Raw genomic sequence first — 22,308 nt, 5'->3', positions numbered from 1 at the left:
ATTTCTGAATATTGGAATGTCAGGTCAGAGTTAACAGAAGTTGATGGTATTAATTTTAAGCAAACTAGAATTGTCATACCTAAAAGTTTGAGAAATGAGATGTTGCAAAGGATTCCCACAGGTCACTTAGGTGTGGAGAAGTGCAAACATCAAGCTATAAGTGTATTGGGTATGCTTAATGACATCACTAATGTTGTAGAAACATGTTCTGTTTGCTTGACGCACAGATACAAGCAACAAAAGGAAACGCTGAAACAGCACCCTGTCCCGAAAGAATTTTGTGTAAAAGTTGAAACCAATTTATTCAGTCTCCATGGTAGAGAACACCTTGTAGTCACTGACTATTATTCCAATTATCCGGAGTTATGCTATCTTTACACAACAACGAGTAAGGCAATTATTGATGAAAGGAGATCAGTATTTGCCAGACATGGGGTACCTGAAGAAGTCGACACTGACAACGGATCTCAATTCCACTGAACGTACCACCAGAGTCACTATCTTCCACTCCCAAAACAACATAATTATAGAATAAATTTTATTGGGTAGATCCATGGAGATGTGACTGTTTGACTTGCTTTTTTTGAATATCTTCTGTATCATCTGACCGAGAAAGTTATCTTTTCACTGAAAATTAAAGGAGAGCTTGAAATGAGAAATTGTTAAAAACTGTTTCATTTTTATTGTTTAGATAAATGCTTTTAATAGGGGAACTACATTCAAAGCTTCATGATTGTACTTCACAGATATTATATTTCAACCATGTGGTACTGTCTTTTTCTCCAGAGAACATGATCAACAAGGAAGGTTTCATGTTACTAGATGAGGCAACGTTGACCAGAATGGTGAAAGCAGTAGGACCACAAAAAACCTGAAAAATTGCAAGAAGAACTGGTACATACCATTTTAGACTGATAGACTGTCAACTGTTAAGTTTACTAAACATGGGATATACTTGTTCAGTATGTGACCAGGTTGTTCATGGAAATGCCAGTTCACTTATTTGATATTAAAAGCAGACAGCTCATTTAGCTGGCAGAATGTTCACCTGTCCATTAGCCAGTGGCCAAGATGGCTGTTTACAGACATTCAGATATTCAACTGCTCTCAAAAGGCATGTTTAAACATCATGATATCCTTGAACTTGGTGATGAGAATCTAAATGTTGCACATCATGTCATTGATAACATTCATGACGTCCCAGATGAGGACATTGAAGCTATTCATTGAAAGCCGGAGTGGATTACTGATGCTGGATGCATGAAACATTCCTTTCCAATTGAACTGTTTCAACAACAAACATTCAGCTGCTTTTCCTTTTATCACTTATCTCCAACTATTGTTCATTATATTTTATAGTTGGTTTGTCACCTATGAAAACTTGCCATCAAAATCATTCGCTTGTTATAACTTTCGTTCCTAACAACCATAGTTGGTTTATCTTTGTCAAAATTTGTAGCAATTCTCCAGTCTCCCAAGAAGAATCTACAGTCCTATATACAGATTTTTAAGTTTTTAATACATCGTTACTCTAAATGAGCTTTCAAGTTTTGTGTACTTATCTGTGAAAGACCAGAACTATACATCCAGTGATATATTCATTGTTCATGACACTGGTAACAATGGTTAGAAAATTTGAGGGCCTGAAATTCCAGTTCTAGCAGGATCTTCAGCGGCCAAAGGAAACAAACTTGAACTTTGAGCAAACTTGGGGACAGTTGAGCCGATCATGTTTCTCCTCTGTTCCTCTATATTACATGGTAGCTCAAACCTTGTACCATTGATGAACTTCATACTTGACATAAATATCTACAATTATTGCTGGAATCAACGGTCATTTGACGAACTGAAACCTTGAAGAAACTTCAAACTATGATTAAACCTCACTGAAATTAAAATGTGATTGAGGTACATACTTTTAATGGTTCCATGTCAAAGGGGAACATATTATTAGGTCAAAATCTGACAACCTTGTAGCACAGATATGACATGTGATGCGAACTCAATGGGTTTGAATAGTACTGTTCTCTGATTATAAATTTAAGCAGTTCATCTCCTGCTGGAATATTTACAGAAAGATCACTAAAGGTGGAGAGTTCTTCAAACACAGAACATTATAATAATTAGTACTCATCTCATTGCAGAAGTAAAACGTTATTTTGTCTTACAGTTTATACAAAGTAATTGATTACTCATAGTTTGTTTGTATGTTAGTTTTATTTCAAATCTTTCTCCAGGTGTGCTATCTATGTTTTTTGTAGTAATGTTAGCCATTTTTTAGTAGTAATAGCTGCATTGTAAGTATGTGAAACACTTGCCATAAAATTGGTTTGGTGTTTACACGTACTGTAACTTGCTTATTAATGGGATACAAACATTAGGGAGGGCTCTTCACTAATAGAAAAGTAATATCTTCTTTATATCTGTCCATTAATATGCCTCTCATTCTTCAAGTTTATTTGTCTATTTATAAGTCTACTTATATATTTACACCACTTGCCATCAAAATTGTTTTCTTAAGTTTACATGCATGTTTTTACTATTTGTTTATTAATGAAGATTCACGAAAGATGTTTTATAAAGAAAGTGATTACTTGTTGGCGTTTCAGTTTATTGTTCCCAATATGTACTATGCCACTTTTCAAAGCATTTGTTATGCCATATCCATGGAAATGGTAGTTTCTAATGCCTGGTGCATTCATGAAGTTTGTTTTCTGTCCTGGGACCAGGTTATTAAGGTTATTTGATAAAGAGGTGGGTTGACAATCTGACAATGATGTCTCATGAAATATTAATGCTGGTTATGCTATAGATAAGAACCAGGTAATTTGTTAAACCTTTGACATTACTCCTTATCACAAATTAACTAGGATCTTGGTTAAGAGGTTTAGAGTGTAGCAACTGCTTGACTCTGCTGCTTCCACTTTTGCCAAGAACAGAAATAAGACAAGTGAGCTACATAGCTGCTAGGAAGACATCATTTTCATCTCAATTAAACACAGACCCTTGCAGGAGTAGGTTTGTGTGTGATTTTCACGTTCTGAGCACTTGGACCAAATGACCTTTGACCTGAAAGTTAAGTACAACTGTACGATCCGTAATCTGTTGATTACTCTGGGCATGTTTGATCAAAATCAAACATTAACCCTAAGAGGAATAGGCTTTCACATGAGTGTTGCTTTTTTGACGCCTTGTGATCCCAAGTGACTCCCTTTAAATTTAATTCTAAGTAAGTACACCTTCTATGAGCCATCATATGTTTATAACTATGACCAAACTTGATAAAGTCAAACATAAACCCTAGGAAGAGTAGGCTATTCGTGATTGCACTAGTACACCTCTTATGGCCCCAATTTACTTTTCTCCACCAATTTTTTATGAATTTGTATCAAAGGGGGGCTTCTACGACTATGATGTGGGAGAGGGGTGAATACACTCGGGAACAGGAAGTAAGTAGTTACTCTTAAGACAAATAGGCATGGAAGCACATGTTTCAACTAATATGATGGGGTATAACTACATAATACAGTACATCCCTTTTGGAATTTTGCTGAAGAATTGAAGTGAAATTGTAAAGCAAGAAAAGAAAAGTAAAACGGTATACAACATTAATGAAAACAAAGCGGGAAACATAGAAAATGTACACATTAAGAGAAGATAGTGTATAGTCAGTTGGGGTAAAAAAAATAAGGGGGTAGTTGGGGTAAAAAAAAACAACCCCTTTTATAGAAGGGGAATATTTAGCCAAAGTTCCAATTTATTTTGGGTGATAGTCCTATATGTCTAGTTTATTATTATATAATTTCTGGAACTCTGTCACTTCGCTGCCAATCACTGCTTCATCGAATCAAGCCAATGCTAAAATAGCCAAATTTGAAGTTTGTACCACATATCCGAAACTTTCTCCTGCATACCCAGCTTATATGATGTGGAGATTATTCCAGCAGTTACAGCATAGCAGTTAGTGATATTACACTCCCCCATGGTAGAATTACTCCAACTTCATTCACGCTTCATGGGGGGGGCCTTGTTTTTTTTTACCCCCAAAAAATGATGCGAATGGGGTAAAAAAAAACAAGTACTTTCCGGCTCCAATGTACTCCCTATTTTGACCGAATGGATAAATTTTTCCATAATGTTGATTTTAGAGGTTAGGCAAATAGTTTTCATGTCTGTCATGTGTCAAAAATGTTAAATAATTGGGCAGAAGTAACTGAAATTGGCTCAACTCTAATGTTTCTACTATATTACACCACATTTGTGTAGCATCATATACACACTGTACAGTGTGAATATGGCTGAGCATGACATATGACACAAGCCATCCATAATTACGAATTAAGACAATTTCACAATTTTTTTCCTTTTTCATGTAAAGGTAGTAGCTCATACTTAGATGTAATTATATGTAAACATGATTTTAAGATACATTCATGAAGAAAATAGCTGTTTTCTAGCATTGTTTTTTTTTACCCCGGCATTGTTTTTTTTTACCTCCAATTAAGCAAATTTTGGGGGTAAAAAAAAACAACATTTTTCGCAAAAAACGACACTTTTCATTTACAAAAAATTTATTTTTGTTAGATTCTCTTTAAGAGAATCCCACTCCACACACTTGAACATTGGAACCGAAACAATACCTCTTACTCATCAATTTTTAGAGCAAACTTTAGGGAAATTGTTTTTTTTTACCCCACTTGACTATACATGAAATGTAACATAGTAAACACAATCGTTAGCAAAAACGTTAGCTCTAACCTTGCTGTAGAAGGTATCACATGAATTGTTCATCCATAAAATTATATCTGGATTGTATATTTTCACAATAACTAAGAAAGTTGGAGCGCTTTGGATTACTGTGAAGACTACCATAAAGGCAAGTACAGAGTATTTAACATCTGTAATAACTTGAACTTCACATCCAACCTACATTTCTCTTGGATGAACCAGATTATCTTCTTGAAAATATACCAATTCTAAAGTCATTAGTTTATAACTATGACCAATTACTGTGAAGACTACTATAAAGGCAAGTACAGAGTATTTAACATCTGTAATAACTTGAACTTCACATCCAACCTACATTTCTCTTGGATGAACCAGATTATCTTCTTGAAAATATACCAATTCTAAAGTCATTAGTTCATAACTATGACCAATTACTGTGAAGACTACTATAAAGGCAAGTACAGAGTATTTAACATCTGTAATAACTTGAACTTCACATCCAACCTACATTTCTCTTGGATGAACCAGATTATCTTCTTGAAAGTATACCAATTCTAAAGTCATTAGCTGACTTTTTATAAATTCAATATCGTAGAAGAATCCATCAAAACACATATGATGCATAGGTTAAATTCAAAAGTAATATTGAAAAATGAATCATGAAAACAACATCATAACTTAATTACAGTTCAGTTGAACCTAACATCTCTCAAAATGACATGTACTGTACCAACAAGTTAACATAATAGTGCAACATAACAGTTTCAACCGAACTACTTTTACGTTGAAACCTCTATGATTTCTTCATTTTCTCTGAATGAGAAAACAATTGAGATAAGATCCTCTCGGGATTACCTCAAATTTGAACTTTCAGTTCAAGTTAAGTATTGATGATGTCATTATTTCCAGAATATCGATCAACATTCCACCAAAATGCGTCTGTCGAGTGATTTCGATTAGTATGTAGTACAAAGAGAAAGAAGGCATTGTAAATGTCCTGCTAAATAACGTGCACAAATGATTTCAAATCCTTGGAAAATGACATTTTTAGAAAACTTAATGTTCCGGTCTATATCTTTTTAATTCAATGGTACAGGACTTGCTAGATTTTTGTTAACCTCTCTACATTGAACATAAGGGGTAAGATCAATTGGGGGTACCTTTGTAATACACAGTACATCTTTGGGAGAGATTTTCTTAAGAAAATACTGTCTGGGGCATTAGAGCATGAAGAGAATCTTTCTTTGTATGACCACTCTTCAAGGCGTCTTTTAACTGCTGTATTGTAACAGTATTATCTTCACCTTGTCGTTTCTGCAAACCGTTTTGAGTTTTGTCGATGGTTGTAATATTTTGTTTCTCATTCGACGAATGTAAATAAAACGCTTTTAATATACTAAAATGAAATACATCATGTAATACTTCTCCATGGAGGGTTGACAACAGGTACAGTTGTGAGTACGATCTAATACTTGATATATTACCAAAGAACCGAAACATTCTGCATTTATTTTCCTGGAGTTGGAATGTACAGCAGAAGAGGCTTATACAACTAAACTAATTGTCCTAAGGTGTACATAGGGCTTTTAGTATGCTCGTTGGTTACTTTGACATTCTGACTGTTTTCTTTACTTCTCTGCAATTCTAACAATGTGTGAGAAAGGTGGTCAAAATGTTTCTTTAACAAAGATACATACTCTTGATAAGAGTGGGCTAAACCTGAAATGGGGTCAAAGTTGACTTTGGTAAGGTCAGCTGGCTTTCGTCTGAAAACTAATTCATACGGGCTATAGTTGCCTAAATGTTGTGAACTGAATGAGTTGTAAGCACAACAGATTGTTGAAACAAATCAAACCCAATCATTACCGAACTGATTTAAATTTACCCTCAGAAAATTCAACTTGAAGACTACCATGATTACCAACACTAACTGTTTTCTGTTCTATTCCTAATGTCTTACAAAGAAGGGTTTCAGTAAGAGAAGTTGCGGCATCGGTTACGAGTAATGATGGGGGACCAAATATGGATACAACTTTTTGAATTAATGCTTCACACACTGTTTGTGCGTCTATTGTTTTAAGGGGAACACAAATAACAAAACGTGTGATCTCATCACAAAGTACCATGACATGCTTGAATCCTGATACTGAAGTGGGCATTGTCTTAAAATCCATACTCAACCTATCAAACGGTCGATATGAGTCTGGGATACGGGGAATATATTGTCGTAGTTTATCTTTCTTAGTACGAAATTGTTGACATCGTAAGAAAGCTTGAAGTTAATTTGATATCCTTTGAAACACATTACGAAAATAGAATGCTCTACGAATTGTCAAATATGTGCGCGTCACACCTTGGTGATTGCTTCAAGAGATTATCATGATATTTAGAGATGATACTATCGACTATCGTTTCAGGAAAGACAAGTTAAAGAGTAGATCACTCTAATTTATTCTTATTCTCATTAATACATAAACGAAAAAAAAGACCATTGCAAAGGCTATATTGTTCTGATTGCAAGTGAACAGAGCGCGCAGACTTAGGTTTAGAAGGCAATATGTCATGAGCAAGAAAGTTGAAATTGGTTTAAAGTGAGGGTCAGTCTCTTGTACATAGTAGTCGTAGTTTATGCACATCTAATGGTAAATTATAGTCATGGATGATCTTCTCTTGTATTTTCTTCATAATCTTGTCCAATTCCAGTTGCTTAGGAATATGTGTAGTTACAAGATTGTCTATTTTTGAAATTATTGGTTTTGGTGGAACGTACAAGTCTGGGGGAGGATCACAAGTAGTGTCTGTCTCAGATCGATGGATGAGACTTGGTTCTGGCTGTGAAATCGAATGAGTGGGGATGGGGCGGACAATGGGACGTGGGGGAAAGGTAACAGGTGTCGTTGAGGACTGAAATGAATCAGAAGACCAGGCTAATGATTGCCTTGCTTGACCTTGTGTGGGGGAGATGAGGTGACGATTTTCTTGAACCTCCGGGAGTTTACTGGGTCGGTGGTAGCAGGTCTAGGGGCAGAATAAGCGGAAGTAGTTGCACGTGTTTTGCGGTTTAAATAATTCGGGAACAGTGATACCCATTGATCTGGCTTTAGATCTGGTCATAACCGGATGAAGATTATCTTCATCACTATTAAGGATAAGTTCTGATTGGTCAGGGGTAATTCAGATATTGAACTGAATGCTAATGGAACAATTTGATCAATTTCATAATCGTTGTTCTGCGGGGCATGGGAGAGAAAATCAGCCAGTGGGGTATCAGATCCTTTCTCGTATCAAACAATAACAGCATAATCTGATAAACGAAAAAGTACTTTACGTAAACAGGCTGATGGTGCTTCGTTTTGATCTCATTAGTTGTACTAATGCTGAATGATCTACAACAGTATCAAACTCACAATGTCCTAATAAATGTTTGCATGCAGTGATATCTTTGAGAAGACCCAACATCTCTAACTCTGTTACACTGTATCTTTAACATGCATCAGGAGTACCTTTGAGTAATATCCAATGTGTTAATGACATGCACATGTTTAGGTGAGGTCCTGTGGCAGTCCTTGAGGTGTCACTATACAGAGTAAATCTACTGTACCTTGTTTCCTAGGCGTATGTAGAATGGGTGGTTGAGTCATTAATTCTCTGATGGCTTCAAAAGCTTTTTGATGCTCCGTAGTAAATACCCTGGTTTATCCAATTCTAATTTCCTTTGTCAAAATCATTTCTACAACCTATGCCACTGTTCCAAGACCAGGCAGAATTGCTTTGATCAGGTGGTGGAAAATGAGGAAAGCTTTTCATGAACAGAATGCTCCAAAAATTAACCATACCCTAATCCCATGGAATGACCCAAAAGTATTTGCTAAAATTCTTAAAGTAATCCCTGATAATACCAGAAATAAATCAAACTGAGTAAAGGTAAAATAAAAGCTGTTCTGGTTAGCAATACACTAATACCAAGAACCAAGGATGGCACTGTACATGCTGAGATTGCTAAATTTACAAGTAATGAAAACTATATAGAGGTTTGCATGCACAGCCTTAGAACAAACTAGGATTTGAAAAGATGCAGATTAATTCCTGCCAAGATTATTCACTCATCAGTGTTTTGCTGGTACTTTCCTTGTCACTTGAGGTACATTTAGCTTCAGCTAAGCATTCTGATTTTCTGGGATATCACATAAAGCTGTAAGCCATGGCTATTCTCTAAAGTTAGAGGTATTGAAGTTAATGGGATACATTGCCATTAACTAGCTTATGTAGGCTCAAAAGCTTTTGCAACAGTTTGCTCCAACCTCACTAATGTGACAGCAAATGAGTTATGGATATTCTTCATTGAACTAACATGCTTTCCAGTTGTGGGTTGTCAAATTCAATGTGAGCTGGAATAACAAGCACTGTTTACAGAGTAGATCATTATAAGTTTGGAAGAACCATAGGAAGTGACCTAGGAAGTATGCTGACACAGTGTATCGCTGTGTGTTTAAGCAGTGAAGCCTTGAAAATGTGAGGGCGCTTTGCTTTGTACGGCAAAAAGGCCAGATCATTTGTACGTCTTCAAACATACATTGTGCATTCAACTTTGAAATTGAATTTTGTTTTACCCGTTTTCTTTTTAAAGAGTAGGTGTACTTTGCACAACAGAGACATGTTATGGCGACCAGAGTTGTAAGCACTATATACCTGACTTAAGAACCAACTTTTAAAACTTTCTTCACCTCAAATGACTCAAGCAGGTGGAGTGTTTTATGCAACATTTAATGTCTGTAAAGTGTCATTTCCGGTATCTGAGAGGCACATGGCAGACATTTTTCTTGCTTGTATTATTTTAGTGCTCCACTCAAATAGTGTGATAGTTGTCCCTGGAAAATGCTGTGAAAAAGCAATCTGCACGGTTGCTTTTACATCAACATTAAACTGAGAACTGCATGCATCTGCATGCATCGACGTTGATGTTGCAAAGTGGGTAGTAAACATGCAGGAGAACAGATCCTGCCTTACTAAGTGAGAGTGTAACACTTAAACCATGTCTAGGCCTACATTAGAGATGTTAGCACAAGTAGTCACTTGAGTGTGTCATTTGCATACAAAGCTTTGTCCAAACAAGGTTAGTGAATATCATTAGGCCTTAAATTCATAGTTGAGACAATTTAGGCAAATAAACTGTCCAGAACATACCTAGCTAGGCTGCATAGGCTTTGGCCTACCTAAAAACCCAGATTACTGGCTAGGCCTATATTGCTTATAAAATGCCCTTTTACCAAAGTTATAGTGTTGGGAATATGTTGCAAATGGAGGATATGTTTGAATATTTGTTCAATTCTAGATATGTTAACAGCCTGAAATATTCTAGGCTTAAGTTTAATACCTAGGCTAACCTAAGTTAGACCAAGGGCAAGACTACCTACATAGGCCTAAGTTAAGCTAAGTCTATTTATTTTTATAGTTGACTTGTTAGTGATAAGCCCAGGACATCATAACAGTCATCCCATGTTATTCTGGCATGTGGATCTACTGTACATGTATCGTTAGGGATACAGTTTTATGTAAAATGAGGTGGTGATAATTGTTGTCATTAATGGCTTTAGTTATATCGCATCCGAAAGAACAGCTGTAGCCGGTCTAGGGGCCTAGGCTAACTATATCCAGAGTCCAGTGAATAACAATACAGCAGCTGAGCACAAGACACTAGAAAAGTAATTATATTCCTATGTTATTGCTTATACTATCACATCCTAAGAATGACCTGTTAAACTGCAGTCCACTGCCACATTTTTTACTCTTTTTTTGGCACCCAAATGCGGCACAGGATATCACCATTACAAGTGATTTATATCAACTTCATCACTTTAGTAATTTTGTCTAACACGTAATGTTTGTATTACGTGACGGTAATTTCTTGCCGCACAAGCAAAGGGCCACCAGTTGGAACAGTGGCTTCAGTATATGTCGCATTACGTCTTTCTCCCTACTTCAATTTCTATGGGAAGAACTAAACTTCATCTAAGAATTTGTAACTGCAAGTATGAAGTTCAACCACCACACACTTTTGCAGTTAGAGAGTTTACAAGCCAAGGCATCATATATATACACACACACATGCCATCATCATAGAGTAGATTCTTTTTGCCTTCAGCAAGGAATAAAAAAACAATTCAAAGATAAGTTGTTTTGCTGGTTTCCACAACATAAGGTACATTTATATATTAAGGCCACATTTTATTCTGTTCTTGTTTTTTCATCACTGAATTCCTTACCTGTCTGGTTCTTGTGTTTTCCGGCAAGCTCCAACAATTTCAGGCCTGTCAGTCTCTGGTCCTTTAAGTCACTCTCATTTAGAATCCTTAAAATAGTCTTTACAGTGTCTGTTAAATCAACATTCTCAGCTGTGGATAAGATAACAAGGAACAAATTGATGTAACAAGTTTTCAACATGTAATAATACATCTTCCTAGCTGTGATGTATTAATGTGTCATGTCTCATACCTGCACTATACATGTCATTAAACAGTTTGTCTTCCTCTGGAAAGTATGTGACATCATAATATATTCCAACAATTACAAAATGTGAACAATTAACAGGGACAAAAAGAAATAAGAAAAGAATAAAAACTGACACATGAATTACTATAAAAAGCCACAAAATATATTCTAATATAAATATAAATGATGAGTCTTATTAGAAAGATTTACTATTGGTGATTATGATAGACTAGATGTGATTTTCACCCGCAAAACAATTGAGCAATGGTAGCATCAGGAATAATTGCTAAGTAGGAACCTACTGCAGAAAAGTATGATGTTCATATTAAACTACATATCAATGTTCCAATTGCTTATATTTCATTTTTCTTTTCTTTATAACTACAGGATATTAAGAAGATTCTATGAGTCATGTCTGCTGGGTTACCAAATGTTATAAATAATTATATCTTTCATTTTTGTACAGAAATGTCTGATATTTCATGCATCATTATCTTTCTTCATTTTTGATTTTATTTTTATACAAACACTTCCATCTATCATGCTCAGCTTGGATGCAAGAGCCATTGATATTGCAAAAGAAAACTGGCAACATTGAAACAAATAACAGTCTAATGATCATAAAAGTCAACCATGGTGCAAGCTGACCCAGGAAATTGCAGGGTTAAAGCTACTTATACCTTTAATGCAAGCGCTGACCTATACAATCAGAGCCTTTCTAAATAATTTCTATGAAGAATGATTGTTTAAACAACTCCAGGTGCTTGGAGATTGAGATATTGAAAGCAAGCCTTGCTTTCCAATAAAATTCTGCCATGCAGCACAACAGTTTATTGAAGCATACTACACTCAAATCCTGCAACGTTAAACACCACATATTGTAAAAGCACAAATTGACTTGTTTGACTGTACAGTATTGGGTAAGACAATTTAAAAATTTGAGGAGAAGCAATAAACTATAGATGTACTAACAAGAAAGCCAACTGATTTAATGATTGTGACATTTTAGATGAGAACATTGAGAAGTAACATTGCACACAGCATTACTCAAGGCAAGTGAAGTCCTTGTATTTATGCAGGCCTTCATATCAACTATCAAGTTCCTCTCAAGACATTTGTCTTTCCAACAGTCTCAAAATTTCACCTTCACAGAAAACAAAAGTTGCAATCACTAACGTGGATCTAATTATGAAGTAAATTCAAGCATTGCATTTCCAGTTACTATCATCATAAGAGTTTCAAAAGTTATCAAACTTTTGACCTCTGTTGACCTTTCACCTATACTAATTTCAATAAGGTTCTTGTACTATAACTTTGCGTCCTCCAGCTTCCTGACTCCTGAGTGGATCTAAATACCAAATACTAGTCTATCCAAGGTCTATTTTGCAGTTAAGAACATTTTATGAACTGTGGTTTCAGTGTGATAGAGTATTATGTGCAATGGTCTATACATACTAACTGGGCATTGAAGGCTGTATACGTATGTTTGTGATGTGTACGTAATATATAATGGGCAATCGCCTGTGCATGTACACACGAGAGTGTATTTGCTGAGGAAATGGGAGTGCTAACTTCAAGTTGCTCGTTTTGCCTATTTGCACGCATTACATCATTCACCACATTGATGTGTTTGAACAAACAGTGCTTTTGGTGAGAAACTGGTGAATTTGAAAACCAGATTTCTGGGCAGGGTCAAGCGGTAGTAACGGAGGGACATTTGAGTGTATACCTTACACATTTTGTCTGTCTTTGCATTAGTTTGGGGGAGTATTTTGCAATTTCTTGTGTGGTTATCTAGACAGGTAGTTACTGGCTTCATACCCATAAATTTAATTGTTGTGGCTGTTACTATTGGAAAAATATGGCATGAAATACATAGTTGCACTGACAATTTCAATTCAATTCAATTTCTTTATTCCAGTATAAATTACAAAATTTATAAATAGGACATAACTATGTATCTATACAAAAGATGTAAAATGTACAATCATGACCATGTAACTTATATCATGTGTTGGCTGGTGCATTGCCTCACATACACCAAGGGAAAATTAGATGAACAGGCATCAACTGTCAAATCTACATTTGATCTTCTACAGTAATGGAGGGACAATTCCGATGGTAACCGAGGGGCACAAAATGTTCTGTTTTGTTTAGTGAAGCCTTTTGCCTGTTTTTGCTGCTACAGATTCAATATTTTTATTGCTATTGGACTAAAAGTTATATTACTTAGGGAAACAATGATAAGAACATTAAACCAACTGCTATGTTCACCAAAACATTAGCAATTTCAGTGGTTAATAAAACTGTAAGAAAAAAGTAGTAAGAAATCGATTTAAGGAACAAGTTTAAACAGAACAATCTTCATCATTTAGCTCTCTCTAACTGCATTATTAGCAACTGTTGGGTGGGGGGGGGCTAGTGCAGTTGGAAACAAGTCAGTAAATCACATATTTACAGTAGACAGTTCACAGGTACTGTACTGTACCATGTGCAGAATTTCATTACAGTAGTATGCCGGACACATTTTACTATTCTTCTCACTACTGCGCATATATGTACCAAGTAAGACTTCAATCCAACTTGTCGTTGTTCAGTTACCGTGTTTACAAGCTATTTTAGTGAAAATAAACTTAAGCCCCGCCCCTAATAAATATGCATAATATCAACTTGAAAATATATCACATGTACCTGCCGCTATCTACCAACATATTAATACCAAGTGTAAATTAAGTTTGATTTTTGGTTGCGGAGTTGTTAGCATTTGGAGATTTTCACGTTTGACCCTGTGACCTCCTAATTATTCATGAGATGAGGACCAAAATCAATAGGGTTCATCTACTCACTTTGGCACATCTATGTACTAAGTATGACTTCAATCCAACTTGTCATTGTTCAGTTACTGTGTTTACAAGCTATTTTAGTGAAAATAAACTTAAGCCCCGCCCCTAATCAATATGCATCATATCAACTTGAACATATATTCCATGTACCCACTATCTACCAACACATTAAAACCAAGTATGAATAAATTCTGACTTTCCGTTGCGGAGTTGTTAGCATTTGGAGATTTTTACGTTTGACCCTGTGACCTGATTATTATTCATGGGATGAGCACCAAAATCAATAGGGTTCATCTACTTACTATTGCGCATATATGTACTAAGTATGACTTCAATCCAACTTGTTGTTGTTCAGTTACCGTGTTTACAAGCTATTTTAGTGAAAATAAACTTAAGCCCCGCCCCTAATAAATATGCATAATATCAACTTGAAAATATATCACATGTACCCGCCGCTATCTACTAACATATTAATACCTAGTGTAAATTAAGTTTGATTTTTGGTTGCGGAGTTGTTAGCATTTGGAGATTTTCACGTTTGACCCTGTGACCTCATTACTATTCATGAGATGAGCACCAAAATCAATAGGGTTCATCTACTTACTATTGCGCATATATGTACTACGTATGACTTCAATCCAACTTGTCGTTGTTCAGTTACTGTGTTTACAAGCTATTTTAGTGAAAATTAACTTAAGCCACGCCCCCTAATAAATATGCATAATATCAACTTGAAAATATATCACATGTACCTGCTATCTACCAACATATTAATACCAAGTATAAATTAAGTTTGATTTTTGGTTTCGGTGTTGTTAGCATTTGGAGATTTTCACATTTAACCCAGTGACCTCATTATTATTCATGAGATGAGCACCAAAATCAATAGGGTTCATCTATACTAAGTGTGGAGCATCTATGTACCAAATATGACTTCAATCCAGCTTGCCATTGCTTAGATAGTGTTTACGAGCCAATGGTGTCACATACACACACACACATACGCAATCACTATCCCATAGATTCCTTGGGCCTTCGGGCAAGGAATCAATAAAAAACAATATTCCAATCACAACTACTGTAAGCTTTGAACATGTCTTCAAATTTTTGTAGTATTTCTTGTTATCCTGATCAACCAGCTTTGAGTTTGCTTCTGCTGAAGGAAAGTGACTTTGGAGGCTCTTGCAAATGGAAGAAAATGTCCTTGTTGCTCAAAGCTGAAATATTGCTCACAGTTTAGAACTGGTTGGCATCAGCAGAAATCTATGAATGTAAACTTCCATTCCTTACCTTCCAGCTGGTGTTTGTGGTGTGGTTTATTTCTAACTCAAAATTATCTTTTCTTGACTTCTATGACTTCACAATTTACTTGACTCCTCTCTTACCTGTCTCCATTCTAATTTATGCACTTAATCTACCTAGCCTACAACAGATGGTAACATTTTAGCACTGCGCCCCCACATAACACCTACTACCTCTGCCTTCCAATTCTACCATCCTCAAGGCTTACAACTGTTTTTATCAAGATAACATCACCTGCATCAAGCACTGATAAGTTTTATCATGTTAATTTCTGCAGTTTTTTATGCATGAAATTTTTCATTAGATTTCCTGTCATGCCTGTCTATTTTTTTTTACAGGTATCAGTTGTGAGGAATTTATTAATGCTAGTCAAGCTGTTGTTCTCTTCACATAAACAGAAAGTCAAGAATTCCATTCTTAGAACACAATAAGTAGCAAGTAAAATCTGACTAAGAAAAAATATTTTTGGTAACAGAGGGACAGGTAATGGAGGGACAAATCAGGTAAATATGAGCAATTACTGCAAATTGTCAAGTTATAGACATTGAAGGCGAATTATTCCTGTGGTATGCATAATATTGACCATGACTGCTAGGTTGTGTAAGTCATCTTTCTAAGTCATATTTGTACTAGGAAAAATTTGGTTTTAAATATCCCCAGAATTTGAGAATTGTTGGCATAACACAAGTTCAAATTGGCATGTGTTATATATGTCTATTACTTTTTATTAAATTATTATATTTTTGTTCTGCAAGCACAGTGGTAAAATATAACTCTTTAACTATCTAGCCATACCACATTTGACCATGTTCTGTACATTTCCAATTTCAACCCAAATGTTTTTCATATCCCTTGACCCTGCCCTTCTACAAGAAGAAAACGTCAAATTGGGACAATTTTCAGTTGGTTAGAAAGAGAAAATAAGAACTATGAGGACAATGTATTCAAATATTCCACCAGACAATTCCTTTAAGTGCATGTTTAAAGCAAGAGTATGAACTCATCAGATTTCATTACCTGTATGCCATGCATATTTTGTTGAAGTCCGATATAGCTCCTTCGCATAACTGAATTTGACCAAACTATGTTCACCAAAGAAAATCGTAGCATTGGAGAATTCACATTCAAAAGGTACAGTACATCTTTGTTGAAGCTGAATGGGAGTGATGACTTGAGTACAACACAAATAAATTGAAAAGAACATTCAAACAAGCTTGGTTTGTCAAAGTAAGTTCAATAAATGCCAGTGAGCTAAAAGTAAGTGAAACATGTGTAGGGAAACCAGGTTTTTGGGTGGTTGTTCAACACTTTCCCCAAAAAATTGACATAAACAAACTGCCCCCAAAAATTAAACCCCAAGAAATGTGGGCTCAAATGGTACCAAAAAATGCACCCAGAATTTGTTGGGCCCAGATGGTCCCAGAAAATGTAACCCTTATTGTTGTTGAATGAACATGTACTTACTATGTAGAACTTTACATCACCATACCAAGTAAATTGGACATATGGTTGAAGAGAAATTGACATTTTAAATTAAACTCCTGCCCACTGATTAATATGCAAGAAGTTCCAAAAAAAAAAAAATAAAGATCATGTACTGACCCTGACCAACATATAAACCAAGTATGACATCAATCACATCTTTCCTTCTTGAGGTACCATGCTTACTAGCTAAGGTGTCACAACACACACACACACCACAACTTGACTGCATAGGTCCAATGGATGCAAAGCATTGGAACCAAAATCAATGACCATGCCATCACCATCGGTTCCTTACACCCTTGGCAAAGAATAGAAAACAGTGCTGTAATCCACCATGTGCCAGGAGCTTTCAGTCCTTCCACCCTCCAAACAACCGAGATGCACTGGAACTAAACCAGTCACAATGAAATATATAAATTTCATTTAATGTGAAAGCAAATGAAACTGAAGAGCAACTCCATCAATATTTCACTGTTTGCATTAATTTTTTTAGGTTTACATTCTTGTTCAAGGCCAAGGCCCTCTCACACGACTTAACAACTTAAACCTGGTCATTTTTAAATTGTCACACCTACACACCACAGTGTGCACAATTCAAACGATCACAACCACGTGTACCCCGGGGGACTTCCCATAGGGTGCAGCCACAAACCGGCGCACGCAACTATATTTACAAGTTACTGTACCTCACAAGTCCCCATTTTATACACCTGGGTGAAGAGAGGCAATGGAGATAAAGTGCCAAGGACACAACACAATGATCTGGCCAGGGCTCGAACCTGTAATCCTTAGATCACCAGTCCACTGCCTGAACCACTTGACCACAATGGAGGGAGAGGAGGACAAGAACTTCAACACAAGTTAATTAATCTTTAACCAAGATATCCTGAGCTGTTTAGGAGGGAGGGGAAAGTCACTCTTACCTTTCAAGTAGCTGGCAACAAAAATAAAACATTTTTCTTTGTAAATGTGTGGCAGAGAAATATCTATGATACAACCAGAATGCTTTATGATTCCTTGCCAAACAAGTTGCCCAAAAATTCAACATATCTGACTACTGTAGAACAAGTGAGGTAAAATTGTCCAAGAATTAAATCAGAACCAGAAAAGAGCAGATATTTCCATGTCATATTTGTAGCACTCACTTGTGGACGTCAACCAATTAATTAACAGAGAGGGGTTTACAGTATAGAAATTTTCTTCCAAAAGTTTCAATATACAGACAAAACAGTCTTCCTAAGTTAAATATAGACACATGCATGTATGAGCAAATGGAAATTTTCTTTTACTCATTTTGAGCTAGCAAATCAGTTCTGCCACCACCTACCTTTAATAAATGTGATTAATAATGAGTTACATGACATTGTTTATTCACTATGAAGTATTTTCACAACTTATTTCCAAATCCAAGTCAGCTAGTATAAATCACTGGGAAAAAGACCAATTTTGAGACAATTTGAGGTAACCTGTTGATCCCTTGGATGCTCAGAGTGTGAAAACTTTAAAGGGCAATTTGAGTGTGCTTCAAGCACCCAACACAAGAGTATCAATTCTTTGAAGCATATAATATCCAGGATGACTTTATGTGTCACTTGCAATCTATGTTATAGTTGGCCCATTGACAAATCTGAACTGAAATTGACCAAACTATGTTCACCAAAAGAAAATCATAGTATGGTAGAACTCACAGAGTATTTGAAGCTTAATTTTGGAGGATTACATACTTTGATGCATGTAAACCTCATCTGACCTTTGACCTATACCAAGTTTGATAGGGTTTTTGCATTCACTAAGCTGGATCTACCTGCTAAGTATGAAGTTCCACAAAGATGTACATTCTGAGTCATCATGTTAAGAAGGTTTTACAGACTTATGTTGACTGCAAATGACCCCTTGACCCCCATCAATGTCAATTGGGTTCTTGTACTCACCAAGCTGTATCTACATACCAATTTGAAGTTCAACAAAGATGCACTTTTGACTTATTGTGTTTACAAAGTTTTCATACTTTGACCTCTGTTGACCTCAAATGAACTTTGAACTTCACAGAAAACAATAAGGTTCTTCTACTTTATAAGATGGATCCACATATCAAGTTTGAGGTTAATCCACCTTGCATTTTTTGAGTTACCTTGTTACAAGCAAGTGTCACATACACACACACCATCACCATAGCATAGATTCCTGCCGCCTCTGGCAAGGAATCAAAAAGAAGGTTGTTTGATATCACCCTGAGGCTCACAAACTCAACAACAGGTCAAAAGTGCATGTTTATCTGTGTAACTCAGTGAGTTCATGATAAGTTCATCACATGGCAAAAAGTTAGGAAAGGTTAATAACTCTTTAAATGAAAAAAAGACACTTTTTACTGATATCAATATGTGTTTCAATATTACCACTGGAATATTTTTTCAGAGACTGGATGCCTAGAATTTACACATTTTATGTTGCAGAGTTCATGGATGTGATAAATCTTGAAAATCACTTTCAAATGACCATGTTCGTGGAAGAAGAAGCGTTAAATATCAACTACAGATGTTTGGAACATTTGATTCCTTGCTGGAGGCATGCAGAATCCATGAAACGATGGTGTGTGTGAGGAATGTTTGTGACACCCTTGGCTTGGAAACATGATAAGCATGATGGATATCTGTAATGATTAGTAAGTGGATGGTCCTTAAAGAATACAAAGAGTTAAGAACTCTACAAGGGCTCTCAGATCCTCAAAGGGAAAAACTTGATATAAACTCCATAAGTAGAGCTTGAATGGGTAGTCTGTAGGTTTTCTTTGAGGATAGAAAAAGCACATAATTTTGCTACAATACATGTACAGGTAATATCTAATCATAAAGGGATACTGAAGCTCAAAACTGCATTCAACTGACATACATTGTAAAGAGAGCTCACTGATCCAGTTTGAACTGATACAACTTCTTCCATTGCTGATTTACTGAGATGTCACTTAGTGCACTACAAGATGACAAATGTCACTTGGGATAAAAATGTAGTTTAGTCATTCAGTAATTTGATCATTCCCAACCAGCATAAGTTACATGCAGCATGATCTGTCACACTGGTGTAAGTGACCAAATTGCTATTCAAAAACTAACACCCAAAGCTAACTGGTTTAGTGATTCCTTGCCACATATTCTTATGAGAGATTAACTGTAACACTGCAAATATAGACTTGTAAACTTGTGTTCACCATTACTGACTTCAAGTGATCAGCAAAGGTTAATAAGGTTTGCAGAATTTATTTGACCTCAGTTGGCTTTTGACATCCACAGAGAAAAATATACAGTAGTTCTCATACCCACTAAGATGAATTTACATGCAAAGTAAACAGGGGCATCAATCACAGGGGACTCTTGTCCCTCATTTTCTGAAGGGTGAGAGACACAATATTAAGTGTCCTTGCCCCCTCCCCGGTTTAGTCACTGACTCATGTAGTCAATTGTCCTGTCAGATTCATGACTCGTGCATCTCATAAAGGAGCTCAAACATTGTAATATGAGATTAGCAGTTATTAATGTTTTATTCTCATCTGTTCAACCCCACCCCCACCCCCCCCCCAGATGACAAATAGACTTTTCAACTGGGTTGAAATAAGAATTACGATGGAGTATCCGTGCCAATACACTGCTGAGGCTGTAAGCTAAAGCAGCAGATGATGAAAGCCAGCAGCATTCACTAATCTCCTTTCCTTTTTCATATCTTATAGTATGTCGTATTATCACCAGGCGCGTATCCAGGATTTTCTAACCCGGGGGGCGCGAATTACTATCTAAGCGGAGCGCTACCATCGGTTGGCGTGGAGCGTACAAGAAAATTTCTGGTTTTGATACCCCCCAGATCACCGGAAATGACACTTCTCGGGCTTAAAAATGACCAACCAAATGTACACTTTTGCCTGAGAACCAAGTATTTCTCAATTTTTTTCCATCCATAACCTTTTTTAAGATTGTCACCAGTTACACATCATGTTCGACCTCATTGCATGTCCTATGGATCATTGCTTTTGTAGGCGATTCTACGTCACAGCCCACAATATCCGAAAGCCCCACTTTTCAAGGTTTTAAGCCCATTATTTGTTGAGAATTTGAAAATTCACATTTCTCGTGAATAAAAATCACTTCAAAACATACCCATAATGTTGCACAAAATTCAATCTATGGACAACCAATAGGGAAAAACCTCCTTCAACCCCTAATAGACAGGTACAAATTGCACGAGTAGAGGAAAGTATGATGAAGAATGTTGGTCAGGAAATTTTCGAAAATTCAGACACAGTTAATTTATTGGTGTACAAATATTAAAACCTCTTATTATGGCCATTATAAAACTTCGTTGAAGGAAATGAAAAATACCAGATATTCGATATCAGGTATATCGAAACCGAACACTACACACATAGGCGTAGGTCCCGTAGGAGGCGGGGCTGCAGCCCCCACCCCCGCCCCGCAACCAATTTTTTCCCCATTTTTTTCGGGCACTTACTGAGAGAAAAATAAATAGCAATGAATAGCTTAAAAATTATCTCCTTGGTAATTAAAATAAAGTTCTAAGATTGGCCGACATTACTACTGTAAAAGAGAGTTTGACTTAAATGGATCTGTATGCTTTTTCTCCATCTACATAAGACATTTGGTTGTTTACATTAGCATCCGGCGGTATACTGTGCTACTTTCACGGACCGTAAGGTACACGATGCCATGCAATGTAATGACCGATGCTTGCTTATATGATATTGGCATCGATATGTTGAACGCGCGCAAAGAGCGCGAAAAGTTTTGGCTTTTTTTCGCGCAAGTCGTTACAGCCCCAAATCCATACGCCTTCGACTACACACAAACAATTTTTGAGGCTGTTCATCGTGGAACAGGCATTTCAATGCTCACTGATATGATGTTATATCTGCTCTTTGCTTTACAAATTCGAACAGGCGTGTAACGAGTAATTGCCAAGGGAGGGGAAAAGCCTGTATGCAAACTATCTAAGCGAAGCGCCACCATGAGTTGGCGCGAAGCGTACAAGAAAAATTTTGGCCGAAAATGCCTCCCAGATCGCTGGAAATGACACTTCCCAGGCCTTGTATGTTGCACCTAAGCATTGTCTATTTTGAAATTACTAGCGATGTCATAAAGAACATTTGCTCGGGGGGGGGGGCGGTCGCCCCCTTCCTGAAATGCGTCATGTTCCCGACGACCCTGTCGAGTTCAAGACCAGCCACAGTTGGTTCCATATAGCACAATTGTACAATTGTGTAAGGCGTCCATACACACACACGCAATATGATAGACTATATATAGTATTTTTATAGATACATTAGTGAGAGAGGGAAAAAACGTCAAAAATGGAGTTGTTGGTGTAAGGGGTAGGGTGGGGCGCACACCCCCTCCGTAATCCTTGATCTGTCACTGGCTACCCTGTGTATATAATAGGGATCTTTCTCTTCCCGAGG

General features: G+C 36.5%; 1 protein-coding gene across 6 annotated transcripts in view; it reads right to left on the bottom strand.

Annotated features, from left to right (window-relative positions):
- Window positions 1–22,308, bottom strand: part of LOC139969388 (ATP-dependent DNA helicase Q1-like) — a 63,972-nt gene that overhangs the window by 10,701 nt on the left and 30,963 nt on the right. For all 6 annotated transcript variants that reach the window (XM_071974302.1, XM_071974304.1, XM_071974298.1 and 3 more), the window contains one exon: window positions 10,992–11,120. In XM_071974302.1, coding sequence (XP_071830403.1) covers window positions 10,992–11,120 — 129 coding nt within the window. The remainder of the gene's footprint in view (window positions 1–10,991; window positions 11,121–22,308) is intronic.

This window comes from Apostichopus japonicus, chromosome 7 (genome assembly GCF_037975245.1).
Source record: "Apostichopus japonicus isolate 1M-3 chromosome 7, ASM3797524v1, whole genome shotgun sequence".
Lineage (NCBI taxonomy): Eukaryota > Metazoa > Echinodermata > Holothuroidea > Aspidochirotida > Stichopodidae > Apostichopus > Apostichopus japonicus.
This window is presented reverse-complemented; position numbering and strand designations above follow the sequence as displayed.